This window comes from Sitophilus oryzae, unplaced genomic scaffold, assembly GCF_002938485.1.
Source record: "Sitophilus oryzae breed Bouriz unplaced genomic scaffold, Soryzae_2.0 scaffold_806_pilon_pilon, whole genome shotgun sequence".
In the NCBI taxonomy this organism is placed as follows: Eukaryota; Metazoa; Arthropoda; class Insecta; order Coleoptera; family Curculionidae; genus Sitophilus; species Sitophilus oryzae.
This window is the reverse complement of record NW_022147424.1, coordinates 501267-520831: the sequence shown is the minus strand read 5'-3', so window position 1 is coordinate 520831 and position 19565 is coordinate 501267. Positions and strand designations below refer to the sequence as shown.

Below are 19565 nucleotides of genomic sequence, written 5' to 3'. Positions count from 1 at the left end.
GGTTTAGGGAGTCGGTATTACTGGTTGCATACAAACATACATTTACTTCGTTCTAGACGTTCTAGACGAAGCAAGGCAACTATTGAGCATGACCAATGGAATTCAACCATTTAGGATGTGTCCCAAGATATAGTTCATTGGTCCCAAGTAGGCAATATACAAACACGTTATGTATTAATGGTTGCCTACTTCGGATTACATTAGTTATTAAATAAATTATTCTAAAGCTTTGAATAGTTTGAATATAATATTAAAGTTTTAAAGCTTAACAAAATAATGTGTGAATATAAGAATCTTATGAAAAATATATTATAAACTCTTTCATATTATTTATTTGTATTTACACGATCGAACGACAATCGGTGCAAAAGGCAATTTCAGTTTTCCAAAAAGAGAAACTTCGCCCAGTCACCAGTCACAAGGCCCAGTCATTCAAGATTCAAGCCAATTCAAGCACTTCAAGGGAATATAATTTTTTAAACATTTTTTTTAAAACTCTATTGAAAGACAAGATTATTTTTTCAACCGTCAATAAATTTAAAAGCGTCAAATCATGAATACTATTGATGAATATTTACAAAAAAATATTAGGTACCTATTGTAGGTATAACATATTTTTTCCAAAAAGAAATAAGGCTAAACAAACAACACTATTGATTAATTTTAATTATTCATTTTAGCATCATTTTTAATGCCAGTTTATCAGGATGTTCATATGTTAGTTTTTTTAGGCGATTTTGATTGGCTTGTCTCTTTTTGGATTTCTTGTGGCGTACAACCGTCTTTGTGTTGAGATTTTTTTATTTGCAGGAATTTTTGTTGATTTTCCGATACAACAGTTCCCAATAAAGATTTTGATGGTTTTTGCATAACCGCTAATAAGGTCGGTTCCATAGGAGCTATAAGTTTTTTCAAGGCCTCCACCTGCTCCTTGGTCGTGACTTTATCCAAAACTTCATTAATATGATCCCTCATTTTTCTCACATCTTCTTCTACAGACTGATTTCTGGTAGCACCAGGTATATCAATTATTACTAATTGCACAAGGTCTTTTGTTTCGGCTTGTTTTGAATCTATTTCTATGCATAAATTATTTTCGTCTCGGTCATCTAAAAAAAACATAGATCTTATTACTATCAAAAAAAAGTCAGAGTTTTTAAACTGAGGATAATTTTTGAGGCTATTTTCACCGCAATCGACTCACTTTCAAGCTTGCTGAGAGATAGATGTCCTAAGTCACAATTTGTATGTCCAACATGTGTTTGCGTGAACATTATTTTGCACTGACCATTCTTCTCTGACAATACCTCAATTCTGGCTGGACAAAACCCATTTATTTTATTACTCCCCTTTGTCTTTAAGTGCCTGATCCCTTTACTTTCTGAGTTGAAAAAACCTGATCTATGGCAGTAATAACTAATTTTACTGCCTGATTTTTTGACAATTGTACCTCGATATTTGATAAATTTGGATTGTGTTTCCTTCTCTATATAGGCCATCCACAAATTAAATTCGTCAAATGTTTTGAACATCAATTCTTTCATAGTGATTTGAATATCATGGACGTTCTTAAAATGGTCATTAAACTGACATTTAAGGTGATTTTCATAAGAACACAAGGGACACTTCTTGGATCTATTCCTTTTTGAAATGCCAGCTTCCTGAGTATCGACACTATGCGTTTTCAAATGGGCATTCAAGTTTTTCTTATGACTAAAGTTTTTCGCACAAACACTACAAAGAAAATCATATTGTTTTTGATGTCTTTTCAGAGGAGCCAATTCGTCAAGTTCAACACTGTGAAACTTTTTAACATGTCTCCTAAGGTCACTATATCGAAGAAACTGCTTATTGCACCCACCGCACTTCATAATAAATACTGAAAATACTTATTAAACATTTGCAATTAATTTTCAGAATTGCCGGGCCGAGAAACGGGAAAACATGACCAAAAACCAAACTTTAACTTTGCTCGACTTTGCTTTAATGCACAGCTTTAATGTCAAAAACTCAACAAAAATGTCAAAATCCAGCTGCACAGGGGGGTGATAGTAAACCGGAAAATTGGAAACAGTTGTGGCGCGGTTCTACCCAGGCAGAAAGCATGGCCTTCTAGACTGTCCTAGACAAAAATCTGAATATTTCTATATGATTTCTGTCAGTTTCTGCTACGGAAAATTTTTATGCACGTCGGCGTCCTGTTTTTTGTCTTTGTCTGTGTGTACAAAGCGTCAGTCTCGAGAGGCCTCTGGCAAGGTCGGGCGCCATTTTAATTTTTGCCGTTTAGATTTGATTGGAAGTTTGTTTCTGATATTTCGGCTGAAATTTATAAGTACAAAGATGTTTTTTGATATAAAGTTCCTTGTTAACACTTTAATAAAGTATATATGATATTAATTACATGAAGAAAATGATGAAATCGACGTTTCGGCGTGTAGCAGGTATGGGCCATATTATAGGTAAAAATAGGTAATATATTAACTGTTTTTATATTTTTTTAGCTTTAAACCCAAGGATCTTGGGATATTCTTTCAAGGATTTTTCCGTATCTCTACTTTAAAGACTGATCGGTGATTTTGAGCAATTGAAAGCAAGTTATACAAGGTAAATTATGATTATTGAACTATTATTAGCCTACGTTAAATTTCTACAAGATGAACAGAAATGCGTAATTACATATCACATAGGTACCTATTATGTATTTTCATAGCAATAATGCTATAAATCTATGTATGTAGATTATTTTTAAAATACAAATGAGGTATTAGATGTATATGTATCATATTTTTTATTCATTTTATTTTCATTCAAGTCCTGTTTGATTTAATTCACAAAAGTCTTATGTAGGTACCTATATTTATATTTTTTACATATTTTTTTTGATTCCAGGTTTTGTGTGGGTTCCGGTTGCCTTTTTCCTGCTTCCAGTTATTTATCCGTGAAGCTGTGAAAACATTTATTTATCTTCAAGTTTCTGTAAGTCAATGCACTGTTACTTTACTAATTCGCTTTAACACAGCATCTCTGATATTATTTAAATATTTAATATTGATACAGTAGTTTATTGGTTTATAGCTCTTTAATTGTGTTGATTTGCATATTTACATTGTTCTAAATTCCAAATAAATATTTTTGAGTAATTTTGTTGTATTATTTACTACTAGAAAGAGTAAAAAGTATATTACCCTCATTTAAACCTCCTGAACAGCCCGCCATTAAAAACCGGAAACGGAAATAAATTTCATAATATTGAAATTGTCATGTCTATGTCATGTCAAATGTCCCAGCCGCCATATCTGAAAATTAGTTACCCAGGCAGCCACGCTGTTTCCATAATTTAACATTGACTTGACACTTCTTCTTGTATTTATTATTTTATGGCTGCACTCAAAAGGAACCCAAGGAACTAACGTGATTGGTCAAGCTTAATAGTTGCCTTGCTGGGGCTAGACCCCTTCTATATCTCTGGGCTAGACCATAGACTAGACATTGTCTACACACAAGCTTTGACACTTGACACAAGTATACATTTAATTTTTTATCTATTTTTTTACTAATTTAAAACGAAAAAACTATATATTGGTAATGGTGTGGATCCGGTGGCTGACCTTGAAGCCCATATTTGCTGCATTTGATCATCGATACTACGCAAGCGCACATCGTCGATGTTGCCAAATTGCAGTTTATTTTCGAATTATTTGCAGTTAAAATTTTTTTTTAGTGTTAATCAATAATAATACAAATTCTATAATTAATTTTATAATTTCAGATTAATCTTGATATCCAAAATTAAGGTAAGAAGAATATGAATTGAATTGAAGGAATAATGAAGATTGTGAAATGAAAGTATTATGAATATATAAAATTGTAATAATGATAACATTTATTATATATATTTACATTAGAATTAAAAATTATCATTTACGGTTTTTTTTTAATGGTTTTAAACTTATTAGAATTATTTAATTTCTAGTTATTTACAGGCAACAATAGTTTTGATTATATGTATTGATGTATTGAAGTACTACCATGACGAGTCTTATAGAACAATATACACGTCAATGAGATAGAGGTAACATTTTACCTGTAATGTTACTAATATAATATATTTTGATTATAATGTTTGTATCATAATTTCTTAAAAATATAGTGGATTAATAGCAATTTTTAGACATATATTTTATCGAAGAGTGTGTTGATAAGACTAAAATAAGCTGAATAAGCTTTATGTTTTATCTAGAAGGGAGATGGTTTGTGTCGTAGAATACATTACTGTATTTAATATCGTGTACTTTGATATTCTTTTCTTAATTTACTGTAATTTCTTGTTTCCTATAATGCCAAATCTTGACAATATGGTGAAGGTTGAGTTTTGATCTTATTAGTTTTATCCTTTTATCAAAGATAATTCTACTACTTGTGTTAACTATAATATTCTTTGGTTTTATACCTATGTTTATACAAGACCAAATTAAGACTTAGTTAGTTTGTGATTTATATTAAGATCTTTCTTATAATATTTGTTATGTCTTAATCTTAATACTATATTATGCTTTTGTCTGGAAAATAAATGTTAAAATATCTTAATTTTGCATATGCTATTCCATATCCTTCCATTAGAAAAAATATGGTTTATAAATCATATATGCTAAGAAAATCACATAAATTACTTGTAAGGTAAGAATAGAGAAATCTTAAGATAGCAGAAAAATAAATAATAAGCAGAATTAAACAAGGTAACTGTTAATTAATGTTGCTGAAGCTGATTGTACAATTTTAATTACGGAGGCTGCTAAAAGGTCTTTTAAGGCCTCCGTAGTTTTGATGTAATGTTAAAAAAACCTATTATGAACATGACATGGAGCTACAGCATTTAAAAATTAAAAAAAAAAGAAAAACTTGGACACGTCCCTTTTAATTTCCTGAATTTTTAATAAAACACTTTTTAAACGTAGCATAATAATCTAGAGCAATTAGATTAATTATGGGAATCTAGAGTTTTATTTCTATATAATTTTATTGACTATGAAAATACATAATAAGCGTTCACGTGTTGTGCGAAATATTAAAATAATATACCGCGTACTATGATTGAAAAAAAAATAGCGTCAGCAATGACTATGAAATGAAGATCGCTGTCATTTTATGGAAATGTCCTCAATCGTCATTTCCCAGCCAACAAACGCCGTTTTTTCGATCATACGGTATATATTGACAAAAAAAAACACTAAAAAGCACATATTTGTTTTCTACTGAAAATAATTCCAAAATAACTCGCAATCTGGCAACATCGAAGATGTGCGCATGCGTAGTGTCTGTGACTATATGCAGCAAAAACTCGTTTCAAGGTCAGCCACCGGATCCACACCATTACCCTATATATTTATCCAGGATTTTCATGGGTATTAATTTCAAGAAGACAGTTTCTTTTATATCGGACTATTCTTGATAACCTAAAATGAAATTAATCAATCAAGATAGTACGAACCATAGATAAATGATTCGGATTTATATGTCAAAATTCAAGTGACCTTCAAGTGACAGATAAATCCAATATGGCGATATCGGTGCAGTGTTGATATTTCGTCGCAGTGTTTTCGAACTTTTGTGTAGTGTTTTCGTTTAAAAACTGAGTTAAAAATCGCAAAACAACACCCCAGGAATTGTTAGTAAGTATATTAATTCCATTCTATGATCTATTTTTGTGAATCACTTCGATTTATTGATAGAAAACAATCATATTAAATTAAAAAATTTAAAAAATCAATGTCGTGTGAGGTTAAGTAAGATTCTAACTACCTGGGATTTCAAAGCTACCTGAAACCCGTTAGATTATACAGGTTTTTTTTATTTTAACTATAGAAATACGGTTTCCAAGAAACAGATTTTAAATTATATACACAATTATGTACATTCCTGAACCTGAAGTTGGTACTTTTTCGTTTTTATTTTATGTTAATGATTTTAGCAACGTTCAAGTTCAACATTGTTTTTATTTTTATTATTTATAATCATGACATATGTTTATTTAACTAGTTTAGATACAAACTAGGTAACTGTTTTGTATAATTCCAAAGAAAACAATAGCTATTATTATAGAGATATTTGTAATAAATAAATGTAGATAAAAGCAGACAGTAGATAACTTATATTTCCTTAAAAAATACGTAAGGTTATTGCACTATATTTCTAGACTATTTACACCCACTACATTGATTACTGAGGGTTGATAATAAAGACCCTTTTTATTTACTTATTGCCCTACCTTAAAATTGCATGAAAGCAATGGGTAGGTTTTCCTGTTGTAGGTACTTAGGGGTGAATAGTATATAGAGAAATTTATATAGGATGTGTTTTTTTAAGATAACTTAAAATGTTTATTTTTAAAAATAACTGATATGATTTTTGCAGTATTATTGACTTTATTTTGAATATTATAAATAAAACTAACGTTAACCATACCTAATGCATATTTTGTTGTAATCTATTTTAGTATTTGGGTTAAGTCTAGTTAAAAATGGGGTAAAGGTAACGAGACATACGTTAGTATTCGCATAATTGTATACAATACATACACGAGCTAGAAAATTTACATTCTTATTGCAAGGTCTAAGCATTGGCTAATTACACTCGTGTGTCTATTAATACAAACTGAATACAATTAATTTCATTTCTTCTGGTTTGTTTATGTTTATTTACCGTTTATGTTTAAATTCTATACCTATAGGGTGGCCAAGTTTATCGTTTTAAACTTGGTTTATTTAAAATTTAAGCTAAAGAATAATAACCCCAAAACTCTTAAATATATATACGTGTCGGTATGTGTCGATATGTATTATATTTGAATCTATAATTTATAGAATGTTTACTTTATTAGTAATTTTTTATTGGTTTTTGTCATTTTAGAGGTTACCATAACGTTTTTTTTTGATAATACTTTATTTTATTGATTTATTGGTCTAACGAATATCTTTTGACATTTTCGTATATTTATGGTTTATTCCAAGGATATTCAACTCCCTATAGCGGGCTATGTAGGAAAATATGCCGTATTTTGTCGAGGAAGACGATTACGTCACGACCAATGAGCGTCGAGTATTTGAAATTGAAAACATATAAATTGACGGTAACCTATGTTTTTTGACTCATTTCACTGACAGATGTGATGAGATTATTATTGTAATTTATAGATCCAAACGTTTTTTGAAAAAATAATGTATTTTAAAGTTATTTCCTAGAGTTGGTTTGTATATATTATATATATATGAATACAATACCTACAGTATACAATATTACTAGTATAAAAATAACAGCACAGTCGGCACACTTTAAAATAAAAAAGCAGCATAATATTCAGGTATGTATCTAAGTAAAATTTTCTCAAAAATATTAGAATATGAAATAAATTGCAACTAAATTTTAATTAATAAACATAAACAAATAAAATTGTCAGTGTTATTAAAACTTTATGCAAATATATGTTACCTTAATACTTTGTCTTTAATCCTACTCTTCTGACATGGCTTTTCAAACTAATATTTATGAACTTTTGTTTCCATATTAATTTCAATATATTTGAATAAAACTGGAAAAATAATGAATATTGGCACTTGAAATTTTAATTTCTTATGTCCTTAAATTATTTATATCGTGTTATACATAATACCAAATAATACTTACATAAATATTCAATTTAAAAATAGATCAGCACTTGAACGAGTGAATATAAAATAGTATATTATCAATTTCTATGAGCAATATCATTACTAAATCAAGGAAATCTATTCCTAATGCCAATTTAAATTCTGTGAAGGCACAACACTTTCTTCAATATTTGTTTACTTCCAAAGGGCAAAGGGTATAACTTGAAATATTTCAAGTATATATTTTAATTTTTGACATTAAGCACTCACATTTAGAACATCTGAAATAAGAAATTTTGTTATTCTACGCGTCTAAAAAGATATAACATTTTTCTCACTATAGAGCAGAAATTTCTTTGCGGCTTCAGATACAAAACTTGCGGATTTCCATACATCGAAATACAAAATAAGATATTATTTATTAGTAGACAAATACCAGAATATAGAAGGCCAAACCAAACCTCTAGGAAATAACTTTAAAATAAATTATTTATTCAAAAAACGTTTGGATTTTGGATCTATAAATTACAATAAGCATCTCATCACATTTGTCAGTGAAATGAGTCAAAAAACATAGGTTACCGTCAATTTATATGTTTTCAATTTCAAATACTCGACGGCCATTGGTCGTGACGAAATCGTCTTCCTCGACAAAATACGGCACGTTTTTTTTGGGCCAGTCGAATATCCTTATTCTATATATCCTTGGTTTATTCGAATTTATGGATTACTCGAAATACCAAATGTGCGGTACCAAATTATTGGCCAGGATAAGACACGAAAAATATTAAACCATCAAAACTATTTTTCCAAGACTCTTTGATTAAAAATTAGTGTTTTTAACACAGCCATGGCATTCCAAGAACGGTAAACTAACGGTTAACTGTTCTTGATGGCATTCTAAATTTAAATTTAAAATACAATTTTTGTTTAAACGAAAATGTCAAGAGTTGGCATAATATGATATGTCATTCTATTCAGGGTGCATCCACACTATCCTAAAAACGGCGTATCGGCGTAACGGCGTAACGACCTTGAATCGATTTCCAGTAATTCTATTGGCTGAAATTTTTGACAGATCAATTTGACAGATAAAATTTCTGACAGATGAATTGTTCAGTCAATAGAATTACTGCAAATCTATTCAAGGTCGTTACGCCGTTACGCCGATACGCCGTTTTTAGGATAATGTGGATGCACCCTCAGAGTGTCATTTTCTATCGAATAAAGTAGAAATATACCGAGGGCAAAGAGTAGATAAGACAAGAGACGACAGTTCGTGCGGTACCTTTCATGTTTGAGTGGTGGGGAGAGTGACCTCGTCTCGCTTGTCCCTTTAAATTTTCGTAATTTTTTCGCGGGAAATTTGAAACAGACTATTATTAAAACTTGCCTGTATAGCTTATAAATAGTTACTGTATGGGTAAAGAAATAAATAGAAACGAAAAAAAAATGAGTTTTCTAAATATTATATAAAATAAATTATAATTATAAACATATTTGTCGGGGAATAAAGATAATAAAAGCAATATTTTGTATATCGTTGGTAAACAAGATAGAGTGACCAAGTCGATTTGTAAGAAATGTTTTATTTACGTGTATTTTTTTACATATGGACTTGAACAAGTGTAAAATCACAATGTGGAGTTTGTGAACAAAAAAATAGAGTTGCTCAATTTTTTTTGTAAAAATATAATACAAGCTTCTAACCATGTCTTCGATCTATGGATTACATTTAGTTTAATAACATAATTATATAGTATATTTCTATAAAAGTACTTTTCAGGATCCTTTGGAAAAGAGTAAAATATTATGTTTGTCGAAGAATAAGACGTATTTTTGCAGTCTTTATAAGCACACACATTGCCACCATCTCGTCTTTTCCTGCTCTACTCGTGTCCTGTTCAGTATTCATATTTAACAATATTTACAAATTAGTACGCAACAAAAACGATACTAAAATTAAACCTTAAAAACTCTCAAAATGATAATATATCGAAAAACTCTGAAAACACACTTTAAAAAGGCAAAAATGCAAGAAAACAACTAATCAGATTTGTTTATGTTTAAGCCTGATTAGCGCAGCTGATTAGCGTCCTAAAATCATAGGTTAGATTAGATAAAATACGCCGTTGTCAGATTTTCAGATTTTATCTGTTTATCTTTGAAATCGATCAACTTAGTCATTCTGTTTCTTTGATATTATCAGTACATTGCGAAAAAAGAATCTAAACCAACCCAAACTAAAAATTTACATTTCCGTATTAACATACGTTACTTATATCTTTCTTATATTATTAATTTATTTTCAGAAAATCTTGTTTATTTTTCAAAGAAATATACTTGGCAACAGACAAAATGGGACTTGATGGGACCTTTAAATTTTAATATATCTGCGTCTCTCTCGCGAAATTCAACTTCTTTGTTCACTGTCGTCTCTTGTCTTATCTACTCTTTGCCGAGGGTGCCTTTTAACAATCCAAAGTTGTAGTAGTTTCCGGTGAAACAGGAAGTAGCCAAAAACAATTGAATACGTCAATTAGTCCTAATTTATGTCATATACTAACATACCAAATTTCGTTTTTTTTTATCTGAAAAACTAAAAAGTTATAGGGGTGAGCCACTTTCGAGACGCACCGGGTATACAGGGTGTCCCAGGCTGAGCGTGCATTAGAAGTTTCTAGAGAACCACAATATCTAGGCCGGAGATTTTTTGCACATCATTGTTTCACAACGAGATCTATCGATTAAAAATATTTTCAATACGGCGGCACTTCCGGAACTACCGGAAGTTGACCACAACTTTCTTATTTTAAATGGGTGCCCACATTTTTTATTACATACTTAAATTCTATGTAAAATTTTATGAATTTTGATATCAAACACTCTGTACCTAACGTTAACCGTTTTTGAGAAAAAAAAATATTTAAAATTTTTGGACGAAAAAAACTGCCTGTCAAAAATATGTGTATAGTCTAAACGTCAAATTTAGTGATTACCACAGCCACTGTGCCATAAAGAGAAGACACACGCCTATCTATTTCAAAAATTAAATTGTTTGAATGTCATATAATAATGGCTGCAACTGTCATGGAATTGAGCGATTAAAAAAGTATCATAAATCATTTTTTTCAAATGGACACCCACTTTTTTTATTTCACTAATGAAAAGGCTTTTCAATTCGCTATTTTTTGACTATACATGTTCCTATACCTAAAATAAATCGTTTTTGGGTTATTTAAAATTTAATTTTAACGCCTATATTTTTCTAGATTTTAACCAGTACCCTATGACTTTAAACGTCAAGTGATCAAGTAAAACAATAGATTTGGCTATGTCATATTGTGACAGTTTGTTCAAAACGCAATATGTTATCGATCATCATTTGCAAGCCAACTTTGCGTTGTTTTTTTTCAGGTTTGATAGAGTATATTATTAATTTATTTTTTATTAATTACTATTCGATATCACTAAGGAGCGAAAATACGAGACATATTTTTATAAATACAATTTTTAAACTTTTAAGGCAACAGTATTTACAACATAGGAAATTCAAATAATTTGTTTTTTGACAGATGGAAATAAATTGTCTGACTCTTTGACATTTAATGTCAAAGGAAGCTAAATAAAATCAAGAAAAATATGCGTTTTCAAACTAAATCTTAAATAACTTAAAAACGATTTATTTTTGTATAGGAACATGTATAGTTAAAAAGTAACGAATTGTAAAATCTTTTCACTAGTGAAATAAAAAAAGTGGGTTTCCATTTGAAAAAAATGATTTATGATAACTTTTTAATCGCTTAATTCCATGACAGCTACCGCCATTATCATATGACATTTGAACAATTTAATTTTTGAAATAGATAGCTACATGTCTTCTGTTCATGTCACAGTAGCTGTAGCAATCACTAAATCGGACTTTTAGGCTATACAATTTTTTTTGACAAGTAGTTTTTTTCGTCCAAAAATTTTAAATATTCTTTTTTCTCAAAAACGGTTAATGTTAGATATAGAGTGTTTAACATCAATATTCATAGAATTTTACAGAGAATTTAAGTATGTAATAAAAAATAGGGGCGGCCATTTAAAATAAGAAAGTTGTTGTCAACTTCCGGTATTTCCGGAAGTGCCGCCATATTGAAAATATTTTTAATCGATAGATCTCGTTGTAAAACAATGATATGCAAAAAATCTCCGATCTAGATATTGTGGTTCTCTAGAAACTTCTAATGCACGCTCAGCCTGGAACACCCTGTATATAAATATATGTTTTTTTTAAACAAAATATTTAAAGCATAGGAAGCGTGATTAAAATTAAAATGTTATATTCTAATAAAGGTTTTCTTACTTTGAGAAGTTAGGTAACTTTAATCTAAACCTTTTTGACCTACAGGATACAATTGGCATTTACACGGATCTTTTCTCATATTATCCAATTATTATTTGTTCCACTTACTGAAAGGCGTTGTACCTACTCTAGGCCGTATACCGTTGTGTGGTATAAAATGCCTTGTTAAATCACGACTCATTAGGTCTGTTGAGAAATAGATATATAGGATTAATATTTTAATATACACGGTGGCTGAAAGAAGAAAATATTCGACCAATGTGTACTACCAGTCATGACTTATGCACCTAGACACTTAAAACGGACATTATAAGGAAACTGCAGGTCGCACACCGCTCAATGGAACGAAATATGCTGGGGATAACCAAGAGCAAAGTTTACAGAATAAAATATCAGTCAGACCTACGCATGCGAAATCTGGACAGTTAAAACGGATATCATAAGAAAACTGCAGGCAGTGCCTTCTATTAAAAGATCAGTTTAGGGGCGAGATTTATGACGTCACGCTAGTTAGATATAACGGATTAATAAATATGTTGTAGAATACATGGAAAACATAATTATTCCTCAGATTTTTGGTTTGTATTTTAAAAATGATATAGTTTACATGAAATATACATAATATACCAGTTAATATCTACAACATATATACCTATTTATAGTAATAAATACTTTGGCAAATAAACTATGAACCATACAAATGCAGCAAATGTTTTACAATGTACAAATAATGTATAGGTACATAAGATAATGGGTAAAATGTAAATATATTTTAAATTTTGACAATAGTGATGTATTATTATTTGCATTCACAAAATTTATATGTATATTTTGCAAGTATCAATGTTCGAAAAATTATATTTACAAATAATACAATATTATCTAAAAAAAGGCGTCAGCGATGGCTATGAAATGAAGATTTTTAGGTTCGGGAAAAACGCTGATTTAAGTTTTCATTTGGGTTTTCATTATTTTTATTTGGTTTAAAAAAACGTTTCGGCTAACTATAGCCTTCATCAGTGTTGTGTGATACGAGAAAAATAGTGTCGAATATAATCCAAAAAATTACATATACAATATAATTCACACCTCATAATGTTTACTGCAATTAATAAACTAATATAAACTTATCAAAAGATGACCACATATTTTTTAAAATTATTATTCTTAACACTAAAATTATCTACATTGACTATGGAGTACGCAGTAAACATTATGTGTGTGGTGTGAATATTTTATATGTAATTTTTGGATTATATTCGACACTATTTTTTTTTATATGACACAACACTGATGAAGGCTATAATGTTAGCCGAAACGTTTTTTTTAAACCAAATAAAAATAATGAAAAACCAAATGAAAACTTAATCAGCGTTTTTCCCGAACCTAAATCCCAAGAAAATCAAAAAATTTAGAATATTTGGAAACAAGGTTCAAGAATACCAAATTTTCCAAGATTGTAAAATTCTAGTTAATTATTTTATGTCTACAGTTATTTAGGGAATGTCATCGATGTTCCTTTCCAAGCCAACTAGACGCCGATTTTTTTCGATGATACGGTATAATTCTTACGTAAAATGTAAATAACATTAGACCAATGAAAACAAAGAAATATGAATTTTTTAGTATTTTTAGTAACACCTTTATTCTTAAAACTTAATTTTGTATTATGCAAATATACCAATTTTATTGTTATTTTATTCATATTGTATTCAGCCATCACTTAAATATTTGATATTAATTTGGTATTATAAATAATCAACACTATTCATTAAAAATTACTGAACAAATATATGTTATGCTTGACAACTTAACATACATTATATATTATCAAACACACAAAAACACATTCTTCTTTTAAACTGTATCAGTCTTGTCTTTACAAAAATCTTTTTTAAAATTTGAACTCAAAATAATAATCTTTTTCATGATCTTTAATACACATATTCTTTATTTTTCCCTAGATCATAATACCTACTTACGTGTTTGAATCTATCGAAGCTGAACCAACAACACTTGGAGTGGAGATTCCACAATATGAATAAAATAAACATAATTGTCCAGTTTTCATTAATACCATCATGGGAGAATATTATTTTTAAATTTATTAAAGATATTTTCAATAGAATTCTCTTGATTTATAACTCGTACCCACTTTTCTTGCTCTTCCGGACACTTTAGGCTGCCTAGTATAACTATCCTTTCCACCAGGAACACAACAAAGATGAGGCATAGCAGCAAAAACACACTCCACTTAAGCTTTATTGATGAATTATTAGAGTCTTAAAAAACACACACAAAAATCACGATGAGTAAAAAATGTATGGGCACTTTTAGGTTAAACACTTACACAACGTGTAATGTTTTAATTTTTCTATTTTTTTATGCGAAACCGAGAGTGACCATATATCTGGTAGTAGTTTATATCACTTAAACACCAAAATAATTAGTTTTTTGCACTACAATAATAAATAATACAAAAAATCATAGAGTTAAAACCAAAAATCAACCGACAAGATATGAAACGGAATCTAACCCAATATCTAAGTACGTACAGCTGATGAAGTAAACAAAAGTCCGCCCCCAGGCTGATCTTTTAAAGAACGGCAGTGCTTCAGGTCGCACAACGCTCAGTGGAACGAAACATGCTGGCAATAACCAAGAGAGACCGTAAAAGGATAAAGTGGATACGACAAAAGATCCAGGTAATAGATGTCATCCACAGAATCAAATCCCTCAAGTAGCAATGGACAGGACACCTGGCAAGAAGGATGGACAACAGATGGACCACAAAAATTACAGTATGGTACCCAGGAGGAATTAAGAGACTTAGAAGAAGACCGAACCTGAGATGAGACCGTGATATTAGGAAATTAGCAGGGATAACTTGGGCCCGCATAGCCAACAATAGACAACAATGGGCCCAACTCCAAAGAGAGTACACCATAATTGGAAATGGTTGAATAAGCTGAGAATGATGATGATGACGATACACGGTGGCTAAATATATAATAACTAGTTTAAGCCTGGCGCATCCGCCACGACATCAGGGAAAAAAATACTTTTTATTTTTTGTTTAATTAAATTAAAACCAAAAAATCCGGCGATAGTTTTTAGAAAAAAATCTTTTAGTAAAAAAAGCAACTTTCTAGAGTAAGTCGTTACTTCAGTAGAGACGACACAGATAAACATTGGCATTTTAGTATAAAAATAAATATTTAGTGTAGATACACAGTACAGGGATCTCTCGTAAACGAGAAGAGAAACAAAGACTATCAAATTCCAGAAACGTTGCCTCTTGGCGAACCCTACAACGTGATGTTTTGAAATTCGTAAAAATGCGATTACTGCAACGATTCCATCTGGAAACGATGTATAGATGACAAGGGTACACCACCCCGTATTCAAAATCATTTGCCGGTCCGTAGGAAAAGGGCCAAGTTCAAAAAACCGCTGTTTCTCTTGAAAATTAACAGAAAAAAATTTGTAGCTCATTTGTAGAGGGTTGTGCCTGTACGATCACCTAGAGCTTCTTATACAGGTGTGAATTATACCATCTTCAAAGCAGTACAGTCCCACATAGGAAAGGGCCAGGACTCAAAACCCTTGTTCTGCAAAGAAATTAACAGAAAAGTGCCCAGCAGCTCATTTATTAAGGGTTTGTGCGCAGCAAGGACCACTTCTGGAAACGATGTACAGTTGACAAGGGTACACCACCCAATATTCAAAACCATTTGCCGGTCAAGACATGGGAGGGTTAAGTTCAAAACCGCTGTTTCTCTTGAAAGTCATAGAAAAAATTTGTAGCTCATTTATTAAGGGGTTGTGCCGCAACGAAACCACCCTAGAGCGATGGCCTGAATGACAAGGGTATACCACCCCTTATTCAAAACCATTTGCCAGTCCATTGGAGAAAAGGGGCCAAGTTCAAAAAACCGCTATTTTTCTTCAAAAGTGTAAAATTGGTAGCTCATTTTGGTAGGGTTGTTGCGCAACAGGATACCTGGAAGCGATATGGCAAAGATTGCACCACCCCGGCATTCAAAACCATTGCCGGTCCGTAGGAAAAATGCCAAGTTCAAAACCTCTGTTTTTCTTACGAAATATGAAAAAATTGGTAGCTTCATTTATTAACGGTTGGCAACGGGTCTGGAAACGAATTAACATACAATGATATAGGAACACCCCGTATTAGAAACCATTTGATCACCGTGAGAAAAGACTAAGTTCAAAAACCATGACAGCACGAAATTAACAGGAAAAGATTGCTTAGCTCATTTAATAAGGTTGTGCGGTCACCTGGAGGCGATGGCCCTGCAGATGACAGGAATTTTTATACAAAACCATTTGCCGGTCCGTAGGAAAGTACCAGTTCAAACCGCTGTTTCTCTTGAAATTAACAGAAAATTTGCAGCTCATTTATTAAGGGTTTGTTATGCCAGCGCGACCACGCCCTGGAAACGTTAAGGTAGGGTATACCACCCGTATTCCATTTTGCCGGTCATGGAAGGGGCCAGGGAATCAAAGAGCTGTTTCTCTTGAAATTAAGAAAAAAGAATTGTACGGCACTCATTTTGTATGAAGTTTGTACCCGCAGCAGGACCACTGGAAACGATGGGGACGACGAGGTTTTCTTATGTATTCCAATCAACTTGCCGGTCGTGAGAAAAAGGATAGGACAAAACCACTTCACCCGCGAAGAGCCATCATGAGAAAATTTTAGTAGCTCATTTATTATGAAGGTTGTGCCACCGGCAGGACCGCAGGAAACGTTCTTTGGAATTGACGGAACATGTTAAAACCATTTTGCCGGTCATTACCGGAAGAAAGGAGACCAGATTCAAAAACCACCTTTCTTTTTTTTTCTTTGGAAAATTAACTATGAAAAAATTGGCAGCTTCATTTGTAGGGTTGGTACCGGCGGTCCTGAGCGATGCCGAAGGTAATGAAGATTTTACCTAAATGAAATTCGGAAGAACTATCTGCCAATTATCAGAAGGGCCAAGTTCAAAACCGCTGTTTCTCTTGATGAAAACCTGAAAAAAATTGTAGCTCATTTATTAAAAGAAGGTTGGCGGGACATGGGCGATGACAGGGGTATTTTCACCCATATATTCAAAATCATTTCCCGGTCCGTAGGAAAAGGGCTAAGTTCAAAAACCGCTGTTTTCTTGAAATTAACAGAAGAAAAGAAAAATTGCAGCTCATTTGTGGCGTGAAGGACATGCAACGGTCTACTAAGAGCGATGCGGGTAATGGTGCTGCCCGTATTCGAAACCATTTGCCGGTCCATAAGGAAAGGGCCAGAATCAAAAACCCGCTGTTGAAGAGTGAAAAATTGGCAAACTCATTTAACAAGGGTTGTGCCTACCGCGAGACCATATGGAAATGATGTACAGGTGACAAGGGTATACCACCACGTATTCAAAACCATTTGCGGTCCGTAGGAAAAGGGTAGGTTAAAAACCGCTGTTTTTTTCTTCGAAGAAAAGAGTTGCCTTTCCATTTGGCCCAAAGGGTTTGTGCCGCAGCAGACCATATAGAAACGATGTACGAGATGACAAAGATTTTATATAAAACCATTTGCCGGTCGTATGGGAAAAAGGCCAAGTTCAAAAAACCGCTGTTTTCTTGAAAATTAAAGAAAAAATTCTAAGCTCATTTATTAGCAGGTTGTGCCGCGGCAGGTCCACTAGAACGATGTACGAGATGACAAGAATTTGCACTTACCCCGTATTAAAACCGACTTTGCCTGTTCGGCTGAAGGGCCAGAAGTTCAAGTTATTTTCGAAGAGCGGCGTTTTGAACTTAACCCCTTTCCTGGACCAGCAAATGATTTGAATACGAGTGAGTGTACTTTACTATCTGTCATTCAAGTGATCTCTGTGCCTAACTTTCACTAATAAATGAGCTGAACCCACTATTGAATTTTCGAAGAAACAATTTTAACCCTTTCCCAGACCAACTGCAAAATATTTTGAAATACGGTGAGTACCAATCATCTGTACGTCATTTTGAATGAACGCTGTCCATAATAATTCTGGTACCCTTTATTAATCCGAAAACAGCAGTTTTTAATTCTGGCTTCACCTGGACCGGCAAATAATTTGGTAAAGATGAGTATTACCGCAATAAATACATCGTTCCAGACAGATCGTGGGCACAATATAATAAATGAACCACTGTTTTCGCAATTAATTCATGAAATAACCAGTTTGAGCAATACGGACGTGTAAATGGTGAAATAACAAAATTGAGAATTTTGTCATCAACCGTCGTTCAAACAAATCATTGCGGCGGCACCACTATATAAAGAAGGGATTTTAATTTTCTCTTAATTTCGAAACCAACGGTTTGTACTACGCCGGACCGGCAAACTGTTTTGAATGCGGGGTGAAACCACTACTGTCATAACATCACCGAATGAACTCGTTGCGTAACCAATAAATATTCGTTCCCTGCTGTTATTCCGGAAAAGGCTAACGGTTTGTACGGACCGACAATATTTTGAATGCGAGGATGTTATCCTGCCAGTAAATCACGTCGTTTCCAGACGAACTGTTGCGGCGCAACCAATAAATGAGCACATTTTCTGTTAATTTTCCAGAAAACAACAGTTTTTGAACCCAGCCTACGGTTCAGCAAATATTTTGATAAATTGGTGTATTACTGTCGCTAACGTGTTTCTAGATGGACTCGTTGCGGCGCAACCCTTAATAAATGAGCTACAATTTTCTGTTAATATTTCAAAGAAGAAAAACAACCGGTTTTTCAATTTTACACCGGTCAGCAAATAATTTTAGTATCAGGGTGATGCTGATAAACATCGTTTCCGGGCGATTGCGGCGCAACCAATAAATGAGCTTCCTTTTTCTGTTATTTTCGAAAGAAAAACAACGGTTTTTTTCACACACGGACCGACGTATTTGTGCGGGGTGAATATCATCGTATTCAAATGGATCGTTGCGGCAGCTACAATAAATAATTCTTTCTGTTAATTTTCAGAGAAAGGCACTAACGGTTTCGGCTTTCACCGCGGACCGTGAAATGTTACGAATACGGTGAATAAATCTTCTTCAGCGGACGGCAACCAATAAATGAGCTGGCTACTGTTAATTTTTCCGGAAAACTGTGATTTTGAACCAGCGGACCGACAAATGTTGAATACGGGGTGGTGTAGATTCCGAATGAACTCGTTGCGGCGCGACTTAATAGGCTACATTTTCTGTTATTTTCGGAAAGCAGCGGTTTTCGAACAATACTGGACCATTAAATGATTTTGAATAATGAAGTGAATTACCGATATCATTACATCATTCCAGATGGATTCATTGCGGCACAACTTCTTCTGTTATTTCAGAAAAACAACGGTTTTGAACTTAACTACGGATAAACAAATGGTTTACAGACTAATATGGTGAATTATTACTGTTTCCAGATGAACCGGGCGCGGCGCAATAAATAGGCTTTATTCTGATGACCCTCCCGGAAAACCAGGTTTTGATTCACCAACCTTACGGACCGACAAATATTTGAATACCGATTAGTCTTACTGATAGATGCGGCTGCGT

At 32.4% G+C, this 19565-nt stretch overlaps 2 protein-coding genes across 3 annotated transcripts in view; one reads left to right on the top strand and one right to left on the bottom strand.

Annotated features, from left to right (window-relative positions):
* Positions 1 to 284: 284 nt before the first annotated feature.
* LOC115888642 lies at positions 285 to 2092 on the bottom strand. Of its 2 annotated transcripts, XM_030908415.1 has the most exons (3): positions 1862 to 2090; positions 1205 to 1734; positions 285 to 1109 (listed from the first exon to the last, which is right to left on the bottom strand). In XM_030908415.1, the coding sequence occupies exons 2-3, from the start codon at positions 1542 to 1544 to the stop codon at positions 712 to 714; spliced, it is 738 nt and encodes a 245-aa protein (XP_030764275.1). In that variant the 5' UTR covers positions 1545 to 1734; positions 1862 to 2090; the 3' UTR covers positions 285 to 711. The 2 variants fall into 2 exon arrangements, with proteins under 2 accessions (XP_030764275.1, XP_030764274.1); XM_030908414.1 differs by having other exon boundaries at positions 1205 to 2092.
* Positions 2093 to 5554: 3462 nt separating this feature from the next.
* Positions 5555 to 19565, top strand: part of LOC115888674 — a 181839-nt gene continuing 167828 nt past the window's right edge. Inside the window, exon 1 of the mRNA XM_030908455.1 lies at positions 5555 to 5669. The gene's annotated coding sequence lies outside the window, so the exon portion shown is untranslated. The remainder of the gene's footprint in view (positions 5670 to 19565) is intronic.

Coding starts and splice junctions, on each gene's coding strand:
- LOC115888642 (XM_030908414.1), bottom strand. CDS start 1,871: ATGAAGTGCGGTGGGTGCAATAAGCAGTTTCTTCGATATAGTGACCTT. Junction 1,110..1,204: donor ATCTCTCAGCAAGCTTGAAA/GTGAGTCGATTG, acceptor TGTTTTTTTTAG/ATGACCGAGACGAAAATAAT.